The sequence below is a fragment of the Herpailurus yagouaroundi genome, unplaced genomic scaffold, assembly GCF_014898765.1.
Source record: "Herpailurus yagouaroundi ecotype Mexico unplaced genomic scaffold, PumYag 216, whole genome shotgun sequence".
Taxonomy (NCBI): domain Eukaryota; kingdom Metazoa; phylum Chordata; class Mammalia; order Carnivora; family Felidae; genus Herpailurus; species Herpailurus yagouaroundi.
This window is the reverse complement of record NW_024412447.1, coordinates 9914649-9937146: the sequence shown is the minus strand read 5'-3', so window position 1 is coordinate 9937146 and position 22498 is coordinate 9914649. Positions and strand designations below refer to the sequence as shown.

At 46.2% G+C, this 22498-nt stretch overlaps 1 protein-coding gene and 1 pseudogene across 2 annotated transcripts; one reads left to right on the top strand and one right to left on the bottom strand.

The window, feature by feature from the left end:
* Nucleotides 1-377: 377 nt before the first annotated feature.
* Nucleotides 378-5959, bottom strand: LOC121017451 (uncharacterized; annotated as a pseudogene).
* Nucleotides 5844-21803, top strand: BCL7B (BAF chromatin remodeling complex subunit BCL7B). 2 transcript variants are annotated; one of them, XM_040456127.1, is made up of 6 exons: nucleotides 5844-6049; nucleotides 9860-9935; nucleotides 17339-17435; nucleotides 19634-19804; nucleotides 20390-20469; nucleotides 20744-21803. In XM_040456127.1, the coding sequence occupies exons 1-6, from the start codon at nucleotides 5958-5960 to the stop codon at nucleotides 20834-20836; spliced, it is 609 nt and encodes a 202-aa protein (XP_040312061.1). In that variant the 5' UTR covers nucleotides 5844-5957; the 3' UTR covers nucleotides 20837-21803. The 2 variants fall into 2 exon arrangements, with proteins under 2 accessions (XP_040312061.1, XP_040312062.1); XM_040456128.1 differs by having other exon boundaries at nucleotides 5867-6049; nucleotides 9843-9935.
* The last annotated feature ends 695 nt before the right edge of the window (nucleotides 21804-22498 follow it).

Here is a 22498-nt window from a genome sequence, read left to right as displayed (position 1 = left end):
GCTGTATCACAGAACTACGGAGATTAAAACCTTGGGGACAGGGTCCAGGGATCTGCATTTTAACAAGTTTCTTGGAGGGGGGGGAGGGGAGGAGTAGTCATCACAGTTGGGGGCAGCACTGGACCCTCTCTGCCTCTGTCTAGCCCTCACTGGCTGTATTTCTTTTCTGTTTTTTTTTTTTTTTTTAATGGGCTCTGGCCAGTTTTTTTTTTTTTTTTAATATCTGTTTATTTTGAGAGAGAGAGAGAGAGAGCTCACATGCATACACACAAGCAGGGAAGGGGCAGAGAGGGCGAGAGAAAATCCCAAGCAGGCTCTGCAGTGTCGACGCAGAGCCTGACGTGGGGCTCAAGCCCACAAACCGCCAGATCGTGACCTGAGCCAAAACCAAGAGGCGCGTAACCACTGAGCCACCCAGGCGCCCTGGCCAGTTTTATTAAAGAGAAATTTTGTGTGATTGACTTTTCACCAGTCTCTTCTGGCATGCTTCTAATGATGTCAGAATCACCTGGATCAGTGATAGCCAGCGTTCAAACTCTCGTATCTCCCACAAGCCGTGCCCAGCTCAGCATTGTTGCCGCCGTCGTTTTGGGCAACATGGCACAGTGTTCTCTTTCAGGTTTCCTCAAGGCTGGGCAGTTGTTGGCGAGGGTGACCAGTTCCACTTCGCCACGTCTGATCATTTTCAGTCAGCTCGTACCCTGGCAAGTACATTCCACTTTCCATAACAAGCTGGAGCCTAGAGCTGATTGACTCCAGCGACTTTTTCATCTCCTTTGCAGCCACCGGCTTCCTGCCTTAGGTGCGGCCGGCCCCAACCCAGAGCCGCCACCAGGATGGCCGGGAGAGAGAAAGAAGGGCGCTCCCACGGTGCGAAGCTCCTCACTGCTGGCTGTACTCTTGTTTCTCACTTCCTGGCACTGCTCACTAGCAATGCATGAGGGACCCACCGCCTGTGAATATTTTAAAGTCCTTCTTGAACCTTCCATGTTTAGCCCATACAACCTCTCAAGGAATTCCAGTTCACTGTCCCAGCTTACAAAGGCATGGGGAGTCCTTCACAAACACTCGTAGGTTTCCCTTATGCCTCAGGACTGGTTCTTGGGCCTCTGTGGCCTTGTAGGGGAGTACAGCTGCAAAGTGCCTTTCACAGAAAGACCACCCTGATCCTGGTCCTCTGTCTTCTCTCTCAACAGGGCTTGTAACACAACCCAAGATGGAGGGAAGGAAGAAGAACTCCAGCATAGTTCAGGCTCTTCCTCCTCGAGGCCCGTCTTCAAACAGGTTCTCGCAGATACCAGCATGGGAGATGGGCACTCAGGGTTCTAGCCTGGAACCATGGGCATCACCAGGTTCCTCAGGCCCTGTCCTCCACTGAAGCAGCCTGGTGAGGATCTCAGCTTTCCAGAAGGTAAAATAAAAGGAGGGGGCCGACAGAGGTGAACCCAGTGCCCTGGGGGTCCGAGCAAGGGTGGGATTACATGCTTCGAGGACCACAGTGGAGGAGGTGAGTCTTAAGAGGTGGGCATTTCAAAAGGAGGGCGGTAAGCAGGTTCAGAGAGAGAGAGAGAGAGAGAGAGAGAGCGGCCTTGCTCAGGGGAGAGGCAGTGTGAGTCATCGCACAGAGCTGGGAATGTGCGATGTCTGTGCAGGGAACGGGGAACACGTCTTGTTTAGCTGGAACTAAGTACAGGCAGAGCAGTGGCACTGGAAACTGAAAAGCATTTCTGCCTGCAAGGCACTTTGTACTTTCCCAAGTTCATCCACTCTCCCACCTCACCAGATCCTCAGTACAACCCTGTGAGGTACAGAGCCGTCGTTAGCGAACTCACTTCACAGAAAAGTAAAACAAAAACCCAGACGAAACTGGGATTCAGAGTGGTTAGGTGACTATGGCAAAGCCATGACACAAGTGTGTGGCTGAGCTGGGATTCTGACCCCAGCTTCTCTCTCCTAGCATTCTTGTTTCCCTGTGACCAAGGTCATATCAGGGGACCTGAGTAATGCCACAGTGTAAGTTTGCACTGAGGCAATGGGGAGCCACAGAAAGGATTTTAGAAGAGCCACAGTCGTCGTAAGTGTGCTGGGCCGTAGGTACGTGTGCTGATTGAGGGAGCCGGAGTGCTGCGGTGGGGCTATGTCACTCTGACAGGGAAAGTGGGGTGCTCTACAGGTCACGTGGACAGGGCAGAGAGGGAGAACATGGTGGATGGTGGGCCCTGAAGAGAGTCTGCTGGGAAAGAATGGCATGCATTCATTCATTCATTCATTCATTCATTCATTCATTCATTCTCCATCACTCTTTAGTAAGTACCTCTCCTGTCGTAAGTGTCGTGCTAGGCATTAGGGATGTGATGGTGGACTTGAGCACGGGGTCCCCACCCTCACAGGGCTGATGCTCCAGGGGATAGCAGATAATAAAGAGCAAATGAGGGGCACCTGGGTGGCTCAGTCAGCTAAGCATCTGACTTCGGTTCAGGTCATGATCTCACGGTTCATGAGTTCGAGTCCCGTGTCAGACTGTGCTGACAGCTCAGAGCCTGGAGCCTGCTTCGGATTCTGTGTCTGCCTCTCTCTCTCTGCCCCTCGCCTGCTCTCTCTCTTTCTCTTGCTCCCTGTCTCTCAAAAATGAATAAGTGTTTAAAAAGTAAATAAAGACCAAATGAACAAGAACTTCAAATTATGGTTAAGCATAGGATCTTTGAGAATATATGAGGGATGACGTACACACAGTGTCCTGTGGTCCTCAGGGTGGCTTCTCTTGCCTGTCCTGGAAATCCCTGCTGCTGAGTGTAATGCAGACTGTATTCAGGGTCCTGTGGGGATTCAGGGAAGGGAAGCATCCTTCCTCCTACTCAGAGTGACCTGGGGAAGGCTTCATGAAGAGGATGCATTGAGGTGGGGTATTCATTCAACAAATATGTAATGAGCACCTACTGAGTCCCAGGCTCTGTTTCATTTTATTTTATTATTAAAAAAAAAAAAAAGATTTTAGGGGCACCTGGGTGGCTCAGTTGGTTGAGCGGCCAACTTCGGCTCAGGTCACAATCTCACGGCCCATGAGTTCGAGCCCCGCATCGGGCTCTGTGCTGACAGCTCGGAGCCTGGAGCCTGTTTCGGATTCTGTGTCTCCCTCTCTCTGACCCTCTGTTCATGCTCTGTCTCTGTCTCAAAAATAAATAAACGTTAAAAAAAAAATAAAAAAAAAAGATTTTATTTTTAAGTAATCTCTACACCCAACATGGGGCTCGAACTCATGACCCAAGATCAAGACTCGCATGCCGTACCGACTGAGTCAGCCAAGTGCCCTCAGTCTCTTGTTTTAGATGCTACTAGGGGTAATCAGTGAACATAACAAAACAGACCATGTTGCTACCTTCACAGAACTACTGAAAGGAAGGATAGATAATAAGCAAGATAGACAAGTAAAATAGTGTTTCAGGTGGTGATGCATGCTCTGGAGAAAAATCAATCGTGGAAGGGGGATACAGAGTGTGCCAGGGGGATGGATACTGCAGTTTTCCACAGGTGGCTAAGAAAGGCTGCATTGGGAAGATAACATTTGAGTAAAGAACTGAAGGATGTGGGAGAATGAGCCATGAAATATATATGGTATGGGTGTTTCAGGTAAAGGGACCTTCAGTGCAAAGGCCCTGAGGCAGGAACTTTGCTGGATGTTTTCAGATGAGCAAAGAAGGCCAGTGTCGTTGGAGCAGAGACAGCAAAGGGTAGAGTTATAGGAGAGGAAGTCAGAGAGTTAGTGGGAGGAGGTCTGGGGACAGATGGGGCATTGCAGGCCACCATAGTGGCTTTTACTCTGAGAGAGGAAGTCACTGTCTTGAATGCAAGTTGCCCAAGGCAGAGGTCTGGGCTGGGCTGACTCATCTCTGCATCCTCCTCAGCAGCTGGCACAGGGCTTGCACCTAAAAAATGTCAATGTGTGATTTTCTTTTTTTTTTTTTTTTTAGAAAAGGATGTCAACAGAGGGCATTTGTGTGGCCTGTGGGGAGTAGTTGGTAGGTACTCACTTTAATCACTCTCTTATGCAGGAAGAGTCCCAGTGGAGATGAGGTGGAGGAATGTAGGGCTAGGGGCACAAATGTGGGCAGGAAAAGGGAGCTCACTGGGTCTTCAGAGCAGGGGATGGCCTGAGGAAGGTGGCTGACTGGCAGGGCGGGCTGGAGGAGAGATGGGCACAGAAGGCTAGAGCTGCTAGAAGGAGTAGCAGCCTTGGAGTGGAGAGAAGCAATAGGTGAGAAACGTCAGCTGGAAGACTGGCCAGGACTTGGACAAGGGTGAGAGAGAAGTCAGACATGACTGTCAGGAGTTGTGTTTAGACCAGGGGGACCTCCGAACGGGATTGGAGAATTCTAGGGAGCTGGCCTCTTTCACGGCACTTGCCATGCTCTGCCTTGTTTTATTTTCTTACCGCTTTCCTTATCCTCACCTCAAGGGCAGGGAGTGTGTCTTACTCATCTTGGCATCACAGTGTCCTATATGCCATAGGGCATATAACAGGTGCTCAGGCAGCACTTACATTGAATTATTTTGGATCATTTGGGCTTGAGAAACAGATGTGCCACCTTTCATTCCACTAGTTCTAGAATCATCCCTTCCCTTCACATGCTGCTTTAGCTCTTCCACTCCTCAGTCAGGCAGCCGTTATTCGTGGGCTTCTCATTAGCAAGACAGCATATGCTTATCAAGCCATGACGTTAGTTGATCATGAAAGGCTGAACATAGGCTGTGTCAAGTTCAGAGTTAGCGAGGCATTTCTCTGGGGCACACAGAAGGAAGTTTCTTTAGCGGTGAGAGAAGTAGCCATTACCAACCAATCAACGCAAACTGTCACCTGCTTCCTTCATGTCTCCTGAGGCAGCTACTATAGGACCCTCCCATTAATACTGCAGGCATCAATAAATGCCTGTTGGGGGTGGGGTAGGGAGAGCAAGGGAGCTATACTCAAAACTAAACATTCACCCGAACACTTATTGAACATGTTCTACAATGTCTGTGGACACAGGCCTCGGAGCAATTGCATGTACCCTATTTTCAGAGGTCAGCTTCAGGGTTATATTTTCCCAGAAGCCTCTGGACACCCTTCCTGTAGATTAGGGCTGTTATAGCATCTTGAACTTCCTTAAGCCTATCATTTATAAAATGACATTTGAAATGACTGCTTTCTGGTCTATGGGTTTTTCTAAACTGGAAGCTCTTTGAAGGCAAAACCCCAGATTTTCGTTCTCTGCATTGAGCACAGAGCCCTGTACAAGGCAGGCACCATTCAGTTAATGATTGCAGAATTAAATAAGGCAGTGATGTGGCATGCTAGGTGAAACCCGAGAATATTGGGGAAGGTTTCCCTGAGTTTGAGCTGGAGGTTAAACAAGTAGTCAGTTAATCAGGTAAAGCAATGAGAAACTTCCAAGTAGGGAACAGGTGTGTGCAAAAGTCAGAAGGCATCCTGAAGAAAGGTGTGAAATTCTGTGGTTAGAGCACCGCAGTATAACTGGAAAGCGAGGGCACTGGAGAGGTAACAGGACCCCGCACCCGTCAGGGTCAAGTTTATAAAGCATAGGTAATGGCAGCAACCCGGGCCAGAGGACAAAGGTGCCGACATCCAAGCCACTTGAGAGCCAGGGACCCCACCGGTAGCGCCTCGCACCTCGCCTTGCCAACAGCACGTGCCGCCTGGCCGCCGCGCACCCCGGCCTGCGTGGGGGCCGAGGGGACTCCCGGGGCGCCTAGGGAGGGACGCCCGGGGCGGGGCGCGCAGGCGCGCTGAGGCCTTGAGCCCCAAGAGGCGGGTGGGTGCGCGCGCTTCCTCGCGCACGCGCGCACGGAGGGGGAGACTGCCGCTGTGACGCTGCTGCGGCGGGCGGGCGGCGGCGCGTGAGGCGCGCGATTCCCCGTGTCTTGGGAGCAGTGCCCCAGCCCCCGCCGCTCCCGCTGCCGCCATGTCGGGCCGGTCGGTCCGGGCCGAGACCCGCAGTCGGGCCAAGGACGACATCAAGAAGGTGATGGCGGCCATCGAGAAAGTGCGGAAATGGTGAGGGGCTGGGGCAGAGAGTGCCGGTGGTAGTCGCCGGCCCTGGCCCAGAGGAGCGCGGTACTAGCTGGCAGGGTGGGAGCCGACCGGCAGGCGCTTGGGGGGAGGGGGGAGCGGGAGAAGGCGGGAGGAGGGTGCAGCTCGCGTCGGCGTGAGGTCAGAGGGCGCGCGGCTGCCACCAATCAGCGGGTCGCCCGGCTCGCGGGGCCCGCCCACCTGCCCAAGGGTCGCGCGTCTCCCAGAGGGTCTGCCGACTTCCGGCCGCGCTGGGGCCGCGGGATCGCTTTTGGACGCCGGGCTCCGCGGTTCTGTATCTGCGCCCGCCTGCTTCAGGAGCCTTTTGAGTTCTTAACTGCCCCAAATAATATCTCTAACATTCCCTGGGGGGTCCCCGCCGGCCAGACCGAGCGCTCTACGTAGTAACTCGCTGTAAGTTTGGTGAGAGCTCACGCTGAACCTACCTGTCACGAGAACAGGCGAGGTCATCGGAATCAAACTCCCTCTCTTTCTCCTGATACCGGTCCACACGCAGCCAACTGGGTAGGCGTTTTTTTCTTCGTGCTGCCAGCTGTTGGTTAAGCAGTTGAGACCCCACCCTTATTTGGAAACGGCTGGTGTAATGTTCATTGCAGGGCCGGTTGACCGCCTATTTTGTTTTTGTTTTTGTTTTTGTTTTTTAGAGAGAGCTAGCCAGTGGGGGAGAAGGACAGAGGGGTAGACAGAATCCCAAGCAGTCTCCACACTCAGCGCAGAGCCAGACAGGGGGATCATGATCTGATCCGAAATCAACAGTCGGTGGCTCAACCGAGCACTCAAGCACCCCAAACCGCCTATTTTGTATTAGGAACTTTGATGTATTTTCACATTAAACTTTAACAGACAACTGTTGCACCAAGTTCATGAGCCCTTTTCTCTAGCTGACGACTAGTAATACTTTTAAAGCCCAAGTAGGGGTTAACTCCCTCAGCGGGAGACTTCCAGCCCTTCGTCCTCCACCCCCTTTTAGAGGCGTTGTTACCTTGGAATTTTTTTTTCTTTTGCGTGTTTATTCATTTCTACTCAAGTTTAAGTTCCTTATCTCTTTATATGTAAAGTCTTTATTGTAGTTGGGACTCATACATACTAAACAATGATTTATTTTCCCCTCCAAATCTAATCCTAGGGTTTTTTGGTGAAACCTAAGAATCGGCACATCTTTGTCTTCTGGCTGTTTCTGTTCCTACCTGCAGCTTAGGCCAGATGACCATCCTCTCACCTGGAACTCTTAGCTTCTATGGTCTCCTTGCTTCAACTCTTCCTCATTACTCAGTCCATTCATCACATTGCAGTCAGAGTGATTTCACTTTCTTTCCAGTGTAAATATTATCATAGCAGTCCCCCGCTTAAGAAACAACGCTTCAGGGGCGCCTGGGTGGCGCAGTCGGTTAAGCGTCCGACTTCAGCCAGGTCACGATCTCGCGGTCCGTGAGTTCGAGCCCCGCGTCAGGCTCTGGGCTGATGGCTCGGAGCCTGGAGCCTGTTTCCGATTCTGTGTCTCCCTCTCTCTCTGCCCCTCCCCCGTTCATGCTCTGTCTCTCTCTGTCCCAAAAATAAATAAACGTTGAAAAAAAAAAAAAAAAAAGAAACAACGCTTCAGTGAACCCTTCTCGCTCTTAGGTTAAAGACCAAAGATCAAAGATGATCCTTCCTACCTTACCCACCTGGTTCAAACTGCCCTCTTTTCCTGGGGGTTGATGGCCATCTTTCAGCTGGAGCCATGTCCTGCCAGGCATCCTTCTCTACCCTCTCTTCCTCCTTGCCTAGTTAACTACTAGATCTGCTCAAAAATTGCTTTCTCGAGGCGCCTGGGTGGCGCAGTCGGTTGGGCGTCCGACTTCAGCCAGGTCACGATCTCGCGGTCCGTGAGTTCGAGCCCGGCGTCGGGCTCTGGGCTGATGGCTCAGAGCCTGGAGCCTGTTTCCGTTTCTGTGTCTCCCTCTCTCTCTGCCCCTCCCCCGTTCATGCTCTGTCTCTCTCTGTCCCAAAAATAAATAAACGTTGAAAAAAAAATTAAAAAAAAAATTGCTTTCTCGGGGCACCTGGGTGGCTCAGTCAGTTAAGCATCTGACTTCGGCTTAGGTCATGATCTCATGGCTCATGGGTTCAAGCCCCTTGTCAGGCTCTGTGCTGACGGCTCAGAGCCTAGAGCCCTCTTTGGATTCTGTGTTTCTCCCTCTCTCTGCCCCTCCCCAACTCACACTCTGTCTCTCTTTCAAAAATAAACATTAAAAAAAATGTTTTTTAAATTGCTTTCTCAAGGGACACCTTTCAAAATCCCCAGTCTAAATCAGGTCCCTCTCATAGTACTTTCCTCAATTGTATTAGGTTGAATTGTAAGATATTTCCTATATTTGACTTTTCAACTTAACACAAGTGGAAATTTGATGTGGTTAAGCCTAATGATTAAGCGACTGTGAAATGAGTTGTTTGGTGTCTGTTTCCAATTGAAATGGAGGCTCTGTGAGGCTAGGGACCGTATATCTTGCTCCCCGTGTGCCCAGGGTCTAGCACAGAGTCATGTGTAGCAAATATTTATTGAATAAATGAGAAAGTGGAGTGCTCTGTATAGGAATTAATTTCAATGTCTTAAGTATGTAGTTCATTCTTCTATTTGCTGAACAGCATTCTCAATATCAGCAGAAACAACAGTTACTTTTTTTGCTTTTTTTGTAACCTCACATTTGGACTTGAAATTTTCAGAAGTCATACTTCAGGCTCCCCAACTCTGCTTGTCCATAATCTCGTCCTTATTCAAGAATGGGGGGAAAACTGCTCATTTTTTAAGTAACTTCCTTTGTAAGATAAAACCTTAAAGCAGTCTTTTTGTGGCTTAGTCTTCACCTCTTTCAGAAACCAGTGTAAGACTTGGAAGCATCCTGTTCTGTTCCTGTGATTATTTTTAAACAGAATTGTGTTTCAACCTAGAGTTCCACAGGGGTCCTAGGAGTTCTCCTTGCCAGGGGATGTCCTCATCTTAACCGTCTTGCAGCCTTCTCAACTTCCTTATCACCTTCATGTGTTACACTGATTTCCTTAGTTGACTTTTTATTTCTTTGTGCTCCCGAGGTCAGGACCATATCTTAACACATCCTTTGTCTTCTGCAGGGTCTTGTATAATAGGGCTTTGTAAACATCAGTGGAATTGAATTAATTTTTGGAAAATAAAGAAGTAATGCCAGGTAGATACCAGAGTGTGAAAATGTGCCAGTACTTGGTGTAGTCAGTGAGGTAAGAAGGGCTTTGGTACACTGCACATGAGGAAAGGCAAGTAGAGGGTTTGGACCCAAAGGAATTTGATAGAGATGTCTTTTTGGAAGGGTTGATTTTGCATCAAAAGGTAAAGTATAATTTGATGGAGAGGAAGTTTGGAAGGCATTTAAGATTGAAGGAATTTGGGGTGCCTGGCTGGCTCAGTTGGAAGAGCATGTGACTCTTGATGTCAGGGTCATGAGTTTGAGCCCCATGTTGGGTGCAGAGGTTACTAAAATAAATTTAAAAATTGGTGGGAGGGCATCTGGGTGGCTCAGTCAGTTAAGCGTCTGACTTAGGCTGAGGTTCTGATATCCCGGTTGGTGAGTTTGAGCTCTTTGTCATGCTCTGCTGTCAGCGTGGAGCCTGCTTCAGATCCACCCCCCCTCAAAATTAAATAAACATTAAAAAAAGTTATTTGTAAAAGATTGAAGGAATAAGTTGCTGAGAAGTATAAAATCACATTATGAACAGAAAATCTGTTTCATTATTTATCGGTTTTAAGAAGTGTCTTTCTTTCAGGGAGAAAAAGTGGGTGACTGTGGGTGACACATCCCTTAGGATATTTAAATGGGTTCCTGTAACAGACAGCAAGGAGGTAAGTGTGGAAGAAAATCAAAACAACAAAAAGGTACCATTTACTTCCTTCTTTTCTTTCCTTGATTGTCTCTTAATTATAAAGGAATTTATTTCCCCAGAATTGAGCTGCAGGTACGTCAGGGTCACCCTCTGTGGTTGATCCATGGAAAGTCTCTCTTTACCCCCTTTTATTTCCTTTCCTTAACCCATTCCTCTTTTTCAAGACTCGATGAACCACACCCTCAGCCTGCTCCCTGTGATAGTATAGTTTAATTAGTACACAGCCATGTCTATTGATTTCCTTATTGTCTGTGGCCGCTTTTGAGTTCAAATGGCAGAGTTGAGTAATTGCCATAAGACCTAAAAGCCTGCGAAGTCTAAAATATTTCTTACACGGCCTTGTAAGAAGTTTGCTGACTCTTGCTCTTAGCCAAATAGCTGTCCGTTATAGTACATTATATGTGTTTTAAATATATATATATATACTTTTTAAATTCCTCTTCCATGGGTTTATGTGGATAGCTGTGTATTCTTGAAAAATACACAGCATTGTATCATGTTCATATTTTAAAATTTATAGAGCACTGTGCTTTCTGTAGCTGTGAATAGAATTATTAACTTCGAATCTTGCATTGTATTTTCTTACATGCAATGACCACATTTATCTACTTTCCCTGAGTGACAAACATGTAGATTGTCTCCAACTTTTCTTCTCTAATTGTTTTTAAAAAGCTCAAATGTCAAACACATACAGACAGTGTATAAAACATAAATGTACGGTCAGTATGATGAAAAAACATAAAACTAGTACCCTTGTAAAAACCACCCAGGTCAACAAACAGAGCATTGCCAACTTCCCCAGAGGCCTGTGTTTGACTCTTGATGGTGTCCCCTCCCCCGCTAGAATTCTCTTTCCTACTTTTGCTTTTCTTACCACTTCTCTAGTCCTTTGTAAACATTTTTAAGTTTATATAAACAGCATCATGAAGTATCTGTTTTCCTGTGTCTTGCTTTTTGTGCTCGGCGTTAGGTTGGTAACATTCACCCATGTTATCTTTGGAGCATTTGTCCCTTTTCATTGCTGTTTGGAATTTTATCATAGGCCTCGTGCCCTGATTTACCTCTCTGATCCTCCTGTAGATGGCTTTTTGGGTTGTTCCCCATTTAGGGTAATAGAAACAATGCTCCTGTGAACATTCTTACTCAGTATATGGGTCAGCCTGTGCATGGGTTTTCCTAGGAGATATTCTTATGAGTGGAATTGCTGGGTCTTAGAGTGTACATATGTTGACCTAGAGTAGCTAATGCTAAACTGTTTCTCAGAGTGGTTGTACCAATTTACATTCCCACCAGGAATAGAGTTCTCATTGCACCAAATCCTCAACAGTTGGTATTGTTACTTATATGTAAAGATAAGTTGTGATTTTAGTTTGGTGACTACTTATGTAATAACTAATGAGTTTGAACATGTTTTTAATGTTTAGGACTGAACCTTTTGGATTTCCTGTTTCAGAAAGTGGCTCTTTAAGTCTCTTTGATTGTTTTTTTTCTTGTGACTTACAGGAATTTTCTATATTCTGGACACAAGCCTTCATCGATTGTATACTCTTCATACCTTTTTCCATTCCATGGCTTGTCTTTGCACTCTCTTTAGGCTGCCTTGAGTACATAACTTTAAAAAAAAAATTTTTTTTTAAAGGTGTTATGTTTAAGTAATCTCTACACCCACGGTGGGGCTTGAACTCACTACCCTGAGATGAAGAGTCACATGCTATCCTGACTGAGCCAGCCAGGCCCCTGAAAGTTTTGAATTTTAGTGTAGACAAATTAATTAATCTTTTTTTTAATAATTACCTTTTCCTTCTTTGAGGCCACAAAGATCATCTCCGTATAGTCTTCTAAAAGTTCATTATTCAGTTCCCATTTATAACACACCTGGCACTGATTTCTGTGTATTTTGAAGTAAGGGCCTGATTTCATTTTTTTCCACGTGGATGTGCATTTGTCCCAGCGCCAGTTATTGAAAAGATTGTTCTTTTCCTCCTGCTCTGTAGAGCCACCTTTGTCGTATTTCAAGTGTCCACATATGGGTCTGTTTCTGTACTTTCTACCAAAAGCTCTAGCTTTTTGGTAGCACAGATGACATCCCCTAAACCGTCCCATTCTTCTGGAGGACTCGTGGGTTAGATGCCCAGGAGTGGGATTGCTGTCCCGGGGCGTGCACACGAATTGTTTTTACTGACTGCTGCCCAGTCTCTCCTGAGAAGGGCTGCACCAGCGTAGTTAGTACACTTCCCCAGGGGTACCCGGGGGCTCACACTGCCACAACTTCATGGCATTTGATATAACCAGTCCTGCCAGTCTTCAAGCTCTTTGTTTATTTTGCATTTCTCTGATTACTCAGGAGGTTGATAATTGTCTCTCTTCAGGTTTCCATTCATACTTCCTTTTATCCATTTAAATACCTCTTCTCTGATTTCTTTTGCATTTTTTGTATTGGGTTTCCTGTCTTTTCTGATTTGCATGGATTCATTGATACCGTAGCTACAGAAAACTCTGGCCACTTTTGTACACTGCAGGCATCTGTCTGACATGTCACCTGTCTGAGAACTTTGTCAATAATGTCCTTTAATTTTGTGTCAAACCAATTTTTTCATATGTGTTTTGCTTTTTGAATCTTGTTTGAAAATTATTCTCCACTGCATGGTCATAAAGAACATCTCCATCTTCTGTTAGGTTTTGGTTTTTTCTTAGGTTTATTTATTTATTTTGAGAGAGACAGAGACAGTGTGAGCCAGGGAGGGGCAGAGAGAGAGAGGGAGAGAGAGAATCACAAGCAGGCTCCGCACTGTCAGTGCACAGCCTGACACAGAGTTCAGACTCATGAACTCTGAATTTCAGAGTTCAAAGATTGTGACCTGAGCCAAAATCAAGAGTTGGTCCTGTTAGGGGGCGCCTGGGTGGCGCAGTCAGTTAGGCGTCCGACTTCAGCCAGGTCACGATCTCGCGGTCCGGGAGTTCAAGCCCCGCGTCGGGCTCTGGGCTGATGGCTCAGAGCCTGGAGCCTGTTTCCGATTCTGTGTCTCCCTCTCTCTCTGCCCCTCCCCCGTTCATGCTCTGTCTCTCTCTGTCCCAAAAATAAATAAAACGTTGAAAAAAAAAATTAAAAAAAAAAAAAGAGTTGGTCCTGTTAGGTTTTTGGCTATTGTTGTTTTTTAATTATGGAGATATGGATCTAATTTTATTTTTCCTTCATACAGAGAGCTTTTTCACCTAATACTGTTTACTAACAATCTATTCTTTCTCCGCTGACTTGGGATGTCATCTGTGTTGTGTGCCATATTCATATCTAGATCTGTTTTTCAGCTCTCCATTCTGTTTTGTTGTAATTTTATCTCCTCCTAAACTGGAGTGATTTTTGTTTACCATCAGTTTTTAGTATTTATTAATATTAAGTAGGGCGAGTTTTCTCTCTTGCTGTAGGTTTATTGGGAAGATAGCCTTTATCAAAATAAAACTTCCCAGGGTGCCTGGATTGGTTGAGCATCCCACTCTTGATTTTGGCTCAGGTCATGATCCCAGGGTCACGGGATCAAGTCCACATCGGGCTCAGCGCTGAACATGGAATCTGCTTGGGATTCTCTCTCTCCCTCTCAGCCCCTCTCTTGCTACCTCTGAAATATTAACGATAATAATAATAAATATTCCCTTCTCTTTTTAGGTTTCTAAGATTTATTAAAAATTATGAATAGATGTTAGACTTGATCCAGCTGCTTTTCCTGAGTTTATTGAAATGTTCATGTGATTTGCCTCCTCTAATCTTTAATGTATTAGTATGGTGAATTAGTAAAATTTCTGATGTTGACCCTTTTACATTCTTACATGCCAAAGAGAAATTCTACTTGGATATGCTTCCCCACATATAAGGTGGTGTTCAATTCACATTTAAGATACTTCATTTGAGGTACTTGCATCTGGGTCATAAGTGAAATTGGTCTATAATTTTCTTTTAATATATTATCCTTACCTTGTTATGGCATTAAGATTACATTAGCCTCCTAAAACAAATTAGGCAATTGCCCCTCTCTTTTGATTTCTAGAACAAAATTAAGTTTGGTAGAACTCACTTTTAGTACTTTCTGGGCTTTTGGTTGAGGGATGATTGTTATGGTGGCTTTAATGGTGATTGGTGGATTTAGATTTTCTCTTTTTTTGGCATTTATTTTGCATTTTATGTATTTCCCGGAAATTGGTTCTTTAGGAGAGTGCAGTGCTAGGTCCTCCGCCTTTCTTCATTTCCCCAGAAGTGCGTAGAAATGAGGCAGGGCACTTCCCTGTTGGGCAGTAATGCTAACCTTTTGGCAGTTCATGACTCAGTCTTGTATAATAAAGAATAAATTGGCCCTGTTCAAATGCCAGCAACACCCCTGCTGAAGAACACTGATCAGAGTTTTCAAATGTATTGGTATGTAGTTATTCATAATATTCATATTTCCATAATATGATCGAGTTTATTGTCTCTCCTAAAATCTTTATCAAAAAAATCGAGTAATTTTTGTTCACCTTTTGTTTGCTTTGTTCTCTATTTCGTTAGTTGTTGCCATTGTTCTTTCCTTTTATGTTTTATTGGGTTTACTCTGTTGTACTTTTTCTAGCTCCTTGTATTAAACTTAGCACTTTTTTTCCAGTTTTGTTTTCTTTTAAAAAAATACATTTCACTTTAGGGATGTCTAGCTGGCTCAGTCGGTGGAGCATGCGACTCTTGATCTTGTGAGTTTGAGCCCCGCCTTGGGCATAGAGATTACTGAAAACAAATTTTTTTTTCACATTAGTTGTCTCCCAAATTTTGACATATATGCATATCAAAATGTCATCGATAGTGTAATTGTTTTAAGTTTTTTATAAATTCCTCTTTAGTTTCCCTCTTTAATCCAAAGTTTGTTTTATTTTGATTATTTTTTTAATGGTTATTTATTTTTGAGGGAGAGCACAAGCAGCAGAGGGGCAGAGAGAGAGAGGGAGACACAGAATCCGAAGCACGCTCTAGGTTCTGAGCTGTCAGCACAGAGCCTGAAGTGGGGCTCAAACTCACAAACCATGAGATCGCAACCTGAACCGAAGTTGGACCCTTAACTGACTGAGCCACCCAGGCGCCCCAATCCAAAGTTTAATACAATGATTTTTAATTTCTAGATGTGAGATTTAAAAAAGAATTTTTTTTAATGTTTATTTATTTCTGAAGGAGAGAGAGACAGAACATGAGTGGGGGAAGAGCAGAGAGAGAGGGAGACACAGAATCCAAAGCAGGCCCCAGGCTTTGAGCCATCAGCACAGAACCCGAAACGGGGCTCAAACTCACCAACTGTGAGATCATGACCTGAGCCAAAGTCAGACACTCAACCGACTGAGCCACACAGGTGCCCCTGTGTGGGATTATTTTTTAGCTGTCTTTTAAATTTTTTTTTTCAACGTTTATTTATTTTTGGGATAGAGAGAGACAGAGCATGAACAGGGGAGGGGCAGAGAGAGAGGGAGACACAGAATCGGAAACAGGCTCCAGGCTCTGAGCCATCAGCCCAGAGCCCGACGCGGGGCTCGAACTCACGGACCGCGAGATCGTGACCTGGCTGAAGTCGGACGCTTAACCGACTGCGCCACCCAGGCGCCCCTTTAACGATTTTATTTTTAAGTCCTCTCTACATTCAGCATGGGGCTCAAACTTAGAAACTTAAGAGCAAGAGTCACACGCTCCACTGACTGAGCCAGCCATGTGCCCTGGAAAATGTTTTTAATACAGATAATTGGCGGAGGGAAATAGGTTGCAATATTATATCATGATCCATCTTCATACAAATATATAGATAGGTTGTCTGGTTGTACAGGTGATTTCCTTTTTCTGTATTTTCAGAATTTTCAAACTGAATACGTATCTTACAGAACACGGAATCCTTAAAATTAAAACAAATGAGAGATCAGAAAAAAATGATGAAGCCAGATGTTGGCATCTGTACCAAATACATTGCAATGATCCTTTTAGAGAGTCATGAGGTACAGTGTATTTCAAGAAACATCATATGTTTATACTTTTTGATCTAGAAGGAATATTTTGTGTGTGAATTTATCAAAATAAAATGACCCAGAGAAGAAGTGAAAGTTGAGCATTGTGGCTTTATTCCTAGTGGCATTAAATAAACACAAACTGAACAAAACAAAACAAAACAACCCGAAATAAGTTAAAGCTAAATGGCCAATAGGTGAGGGGGTAGCTGGGTGGCTCAGTCAGTTAAGCATTTTGACTCCTGATTTCAGCTCAGGTCATGATTTTGCAGCTCGTGAGATCAAGCCCTGAGTCGGGTTCCATGCTGACAGCGTGGAGCCTGCTTGGGATTCTCTCTCTCTCTCTCTCTCTCTCTCTCTCTCTCTCTCTCTGTTTCTCTCTCTCTCTCAAAATAAACAAACATTTATAAAAAATTACCAATAGGTAGGAAGCGATTAAGTGAATTATGGTTTATGGAATATAATGCAGCTAGTAAAAATTGTGTTTCTGTAGTTCATGTGGTGAAATGTAAAGTGTAATTGCCTTAAAATTATGTCTGCATGTGGAAAAAATGAAGGGAAAGACGTGCACGAGTGTGTACAGTTGACTCATTGCAGAGAGAGGATTGAGAGCTGTTACCAAATATTAAATGCATGTGCAATAAATAGACTTGTATAAAAAGTATAAATTAGTAAATTTGAGATTACCCAGATTTAAACTTTGGCTGCTCTCACTTGCAAACGTTCGCATGGATTATTTCCTTTCCTGTGGGCTCCTGTGTTGCAAGCTGGTGCTTACCTCCGCACTGTGGTCACCCATGTGTGTAACCTGCATCCTGCTCGAAGGAAATGATGTTCTAGGCAGAGGTAGACATGGGGTGATCATTTTGAGTGGATGGGTTGATTGTCAGGAATCGTACTAGAGGGGCCCCTTTGTCCCGTCACTGCTTGCATTACATATAAAGCGACTCCTTTTTTTGTCCATTCTTTCACTTTTTCCTGCTGTGCTACCCAAACAAGAATCCTTCTCAAATCAGTACTCTGTATTTCCTGGCCATCCACACAGGGAACAAGTTGGATAGACCATTCGCTCAGGGCAGGAAGCAGAAGAGAACCGCAGGGAGCTCTAGTGGAAGGCTACGTGTCTGTTTCTCACTTTTGAGTCATATTAGTGCTGGAAGGTCCGTTTTACAGCATAGAGACACTGAGACTTGGGGACACCTTGTCCAGGATTCTGTTATTCCTTGGGTCCTGGATTCTCAAACTGTTGTCATTATTCCTGTTCAGTCATAATCCAGACCTCTGTGGTGTCTTAGTAGCACCCTTCTCCCTCTCTGTGGGTCTCCCACTTGGCTGTGTCATATTCCTCTTTTTTTCCTTTTCTAGAAAGAAAAGTCAAAATCGAACAGTTCAGCAGCCCGGGAACCTAATGGCTTTCCCTCTGATGCTTCAGCCAATTCCTCTCTCCTTCTTGAATTCCAGGGTGAGTTGCATCCGTATGTCTTCCTTGCAGGAAAAGCAGCACTTAGATGAACCCATTAATAATGAGAAGAATAGCTTTGCGTGTCACTTCAGTGCCTGCTGTTTTGTTGGTATCTTGCTGGCACTTTACATCAAGTCTTTTAATTTAAGCCTCACAGCAACCCTGCAAAGTAGATGATAGCAGCTTCATTTTCCATGTAGGGAAACCGAGGCTCAGAGAGATGAAGTTCCATATCTCGAGGTACATAACTAGTAAGTGACAGGCTTCGTGTCAGGTTCTGGTTCTCTGGATGAGAAGCTCTTTTCTTTAGACTGTATGTTTTAGGATGACAGTGCCTTAGACCAGGCCACCCAAAGCCAGGGCCTCTCCCATCCACTGTCAGCAAAGTTCCGCCTCTGGAACCAGCCTGCAGTAAGTGTCCCGCCTGTGTCAGCACTGTGGTCTCAGTACTGCCTTCACACCTGTGTGGTGGCTGCTGTTCAGAAGCACTGAGCTTCTCATTTTTGTTCTTCCCCTCGGCCTGTGACCTAAAGTAAGCGGTTATCATCATCCCTATTGAAGGAAGCCGATACTCCGAGAAGAGGTGTTGGCCTAAGCTCAAAAGTGACAGAGCTTTATTCTTTTTACAATAGAATGTTGCTTCTGTTTTAGCATAGAAGATCGTGGTCTTTGTAGGAGTAAAGACTAGAAAGGGCTTGGAACGAGCCTGGGAGTGTGCAGGGATCCTCTCCCCATCTCCCTCAGCCACCCGAGGTCAGTGAGCATGGTGGAGGAAGGAGAATACGAGGGAACAGTTTTCTAGTTATGTGCGGGGTGGCCAATAATCACAAAGCTCTAGGAGACATCCGAGGCTCCGTTTCCTCAATCTGGCCTACATCGCATCCCTTTCATTCAGTGAACATTTACTGAACTCCTGCCGTGTGCCAGGTACCGGGTACTGCACTGGAGATCCAAGGACAGGACAAGTAAGCCCCCGAGCCTGCTTGCACAGAGCACAATGGAAATTGGTGTGTAAAATAGTAAATGTAGGTGTGCACAGGGTACAACAGGAGCATAATAGGGTGGTCACCCAGAGGAACCTGGGACACGGAGGAAGTGGTGCTCGAGCCGATTGGTGGATGTATCGGGACTTTCCAGGAAGACCAGAAAGAGCAGGTCATACCGGACACCTGTGCTTGAAGCAGGCCTTAGGTTAGTCTGCTTCGCTGGAGCCGACGCTGCAGTGTGGAAGCCTGCTGTGTGGAGGAACAGTCGTCAGTAAGCCTGTAGGTCAGAAAAGATTTTGTAAGTTGCGATAGGGCTATCTGTGCCTGCCCAGGGTAGCCCTGGAGTTTGAATTGTATCCTTTGTGCAGCAGAGAACCGCTGAAGGATTTAGAGGGATCTCTCTGGCAACGGCGTGAAGTGTGGGCTGGAGTACGGGAGACTGAAGGAAGGGCAGTCAGGTGCCTGTTGCAGGAGGCCAAGCCAGAGAGAAGGAGGCCTGAACTAAGGTGGCAGGAGAGGAAGGAATGAACACCACTGATGTCAGCGCGGTAGGCTGGACCAGATTTGGTGACCAGCTGCTGGAGGGGAGGGAAAGGAAGGAGCTTTTGACTCCTTAGTTTTTAACTTAGGTGGTGATTTTAAGCCTTCAGACAGACTATGCCAGATGGGAATTTCTTGGTCCTTGAGGTGGCCAAGTGGAGCCTCGGCCACTGAAGGGCCCGAGTGACCGCCTCTAGATACCACCACGCTCCTTGAGATAGCCGAGAATGCCAGGCAGATTTTAGCATTTTCTACACCTCTCGTGTTGTGAGAAAGGTTGAGAGGCACAGCTACATCACTCCTTTCCACTGGACAGTGAGAAAATACCTGGTCCAAACTATACTTGGTGAGTAAGAAAGAAGGGATTACTAAGTATACCCTGACCTTCCTGAAATGTAAATGTTGCACGAACTTAAAGATTTTAGCTGCATCTCGCGCTGAGAATATATGTTGTGAAACAGAAAATGTTTAAATGAACTCTCTTAGACTGTGGATAATTTGCCCTACCTTTGTTTGTTTGCCTTCGGTTCTGGGGGCATCTGCAGCAGCGATCATTGTGTTTGGTCGTGCCCATGGCTGTCTAAGGAGACACCAGGCTCTTGACTCTTGTACCGTTACTCTCAAGAAAAATGACTACTCTCACCTGTTGCCTTTGTCATGTTTGGTTTTCAGATGAAAACAGCAACCAGAGTTCTGTGTCTGACGTCTATCAACTCAAGGTGGACAGCAGCACCAACTCAAGCCCCAGCCCCCAGCAGAGTGAGTCCCTGAGCCCAGCACACACCTCTGACTTCCGCACAGATGACTCCCAGCCCCCTACTCTGGGCCAGGAGATCCTCGAGGGTGAGTCGCAGTTGGCCCAGGATGAGCATCTTGGAAGGGCTTGTGCTCTTGATGTTTCTGTTCTTTAGAGGAAGAGGTTAGAGAAGATGGACCTGGCAGCCTTGAGCCATTTGTCAATGTTTGAGCTGTTTTGGGGAAGGGTTGTGTTTTCCCCTCTCACAGAATGAAAGAAGAAAACAAGCAACACAATTGAGTGCCAGGCTCTGTGTAAGGCACTTTTCATGTTTGATACTCGGTATAATTTTCTCAAAGACCCTATGAGATAGCAGCTGTCATCTCTACCATGTACAGATGACAAAGTAGAATCCTAGAAAGGGTAAACTGCTTGTCTGAGATCACATAGCTAGCAACTGGTGGAACCGGATGTCTCCAATTTCATTCCTTCTGACTTCAGAGATTATGCTCTTTGCATTATATCCTGTAAATTTCTTCTGATGACATATATTGATTCTCTGGCCAGTGTTGCTCTTCCCCAAGGTGCCTCCACATAGCTCTTAGGGAAGCTCCCCCAGCTTGAGGGAGATTCCACAGGAGTCTCCTGTCTCAGGAGGCCCTGCAGTTATACTGACATTGCTGCTTTTTCAGAGCCCTCCCTGCCCGCCTCAGAAGTTGCTGATGAACCTCCCACCCTCACGAAGGAAGAACCAGTTCCACTAGAGACACAGGTAAGGAGCCACTTTGGGTTTCCCCATTTCTAAAAACAAGTCCGGACTCTGTTGATGCGAACTGGAGCTGACAGCATCAGATGTGCCAGGGTGGGGAGGCAGCAAGGGAAGCTGGTGTCTCCAGGTTATAAGGTAGGGGAAGACACCCTTCCCCTACCTTCTTTGTTTATCTGCAAGAAGGTTGGGGGTGGGCTTCTGGGCTGTAATTAGGGTGGATGGGGAGGTTCTGGTACAGAGGGACGGTCCTATAATTTCATGCTCTGACTGCTCCTAGATTGCTGAGGAAGAGGAAGACTCAGGTGCCCCACCCCTGAAACGCTTCTGTGTGGACCAACCCGCAGTGCCGCAGACAGCATCAGAAAGCTAGCACCATCCTGGCGCCCTTCGCCTCCTGGCCCCCTGCCTCTATTTATTGCATTCTGGTTCTGGCCGTGCTTTGTTGCTGGGGTAAGGGCAAGCACTGGGCTCCAGAGCTTGCACATAGGAGCCTTCTGGGCTGGAAGGGTGACATAGGACTTGGGGTGATAGCATCATCTTCCCGTCCCTGGCACCTGTGTTTGCTTGCTCCTGAGAAGAGGAGCGCTCATGTTCTTTTTGCACCCCAAGTAGGCTGGGGCGTCAGCCATCCCAAGGTTCATCTGTCACCTCCAGGTAGCAGTCTCTGCTCCAGAACCTCTGGACTGAGCCGCTGGCTCTTCTACAGGAGGATGTGGAAGGAGATGTGGAAGGCACCCTCTAGAGAAGAGAGTGCCCAGGGTTACTTGAACTTGAATGGAGACTGTAGATTCATGGACTTTCCTATCAGGCTAGGGGCCTGTAAGCTGCTGTTGGAGAAGGCCTGGTAGAGACTTTGGAGGGAAGGGAAGGCTGTGCACGAGGGTGGAAAAGTCTGTATAGATTTCTGTCCTGACACTTGTGCCCATTCCTGAGGTTATCCTGCCTCTCATGGGCTCTCCAGCTTCTGACAGTCCTTTGTCCCCTGCTGCAACCACCCCCTTTCCCCAACACACACGCAGACACACGCAGACACATACACACACAGCTTTCCCTGGTCTCACCTGTATGTTTCATTCCAGCATCCCCTGCCTCTTGCCACAGACTCTGCCCCAGCAAGGATTTGAGGTTCTGCCAACAGTACCCATCCCCCACAGTACTCCTTCAGCTCAGACTTTCTAGAAAGTTCCCTCTTCTTTGAAATCTGCATGTTTAATTGAACTTTGTGATTTTATTTTTTGTTCAAAAAAGTTTAAGAAAATGGAAATGGGCAACAGTGAGTGAAGACATATTTTAGCACTGAATAGAATATTTTTAAAATTAAACTATTTGAAATACGTCTTGTTGGTATTTGAGTGCTTCTTTCTTGAAGGTTGTGGGGGCAGGGCCTGGTGGGGTGGTGGCTGAGTGCCTGCCAATTGTCTTACTCCCACAGAGGAGCTTTCTGATAGAAGCGATTTGGAGATCCCTCTTGAAGTTGTCATGTAGTCTGATTTACACTTCCGGCCCTCTGCACACTGAATGCAACCAGTATATGTTTGCCATGGCTCCAGGTCTTTAGGAGGCATTCATGAGTGGTTTTTTTTCTTTCATTTTTACTTTTTTAGATTATGGTAAAGTGCATATAACATCAAATTTACCATTTTAACCATTTAAAAGGGTACCGCTTAGTGGTAATAAGTACATTCACAACACTGTGTGGCCATTGCTAGCTTTCTCCAAACCTTTTCATGACCTTGGACCCGTTAAGCAGGTGCTCCGTGTTTGCCACTCCCCCAAGGCTCTGGCAGTCACAATCTGCTTTCCATCCAGTTCCTTTTTGCGCTCCTGATTCCTAAGGAGACCAATAAAGTGGAAAAGAATTCTACATTCTGTATGTTCAAGAATTTCATTTCAGTATTCCCTAAAGTAATTCGTCTGATCTCTCTCAGGGGCTTCCAGGTATCATGGATGAGACCAGCATCCCAAGTTTTGCTGCCCTGTTTTGTCATCCCTACTCTCTTTTTTTCTCTTTTTCCCAACTGGGCTCAGTTGG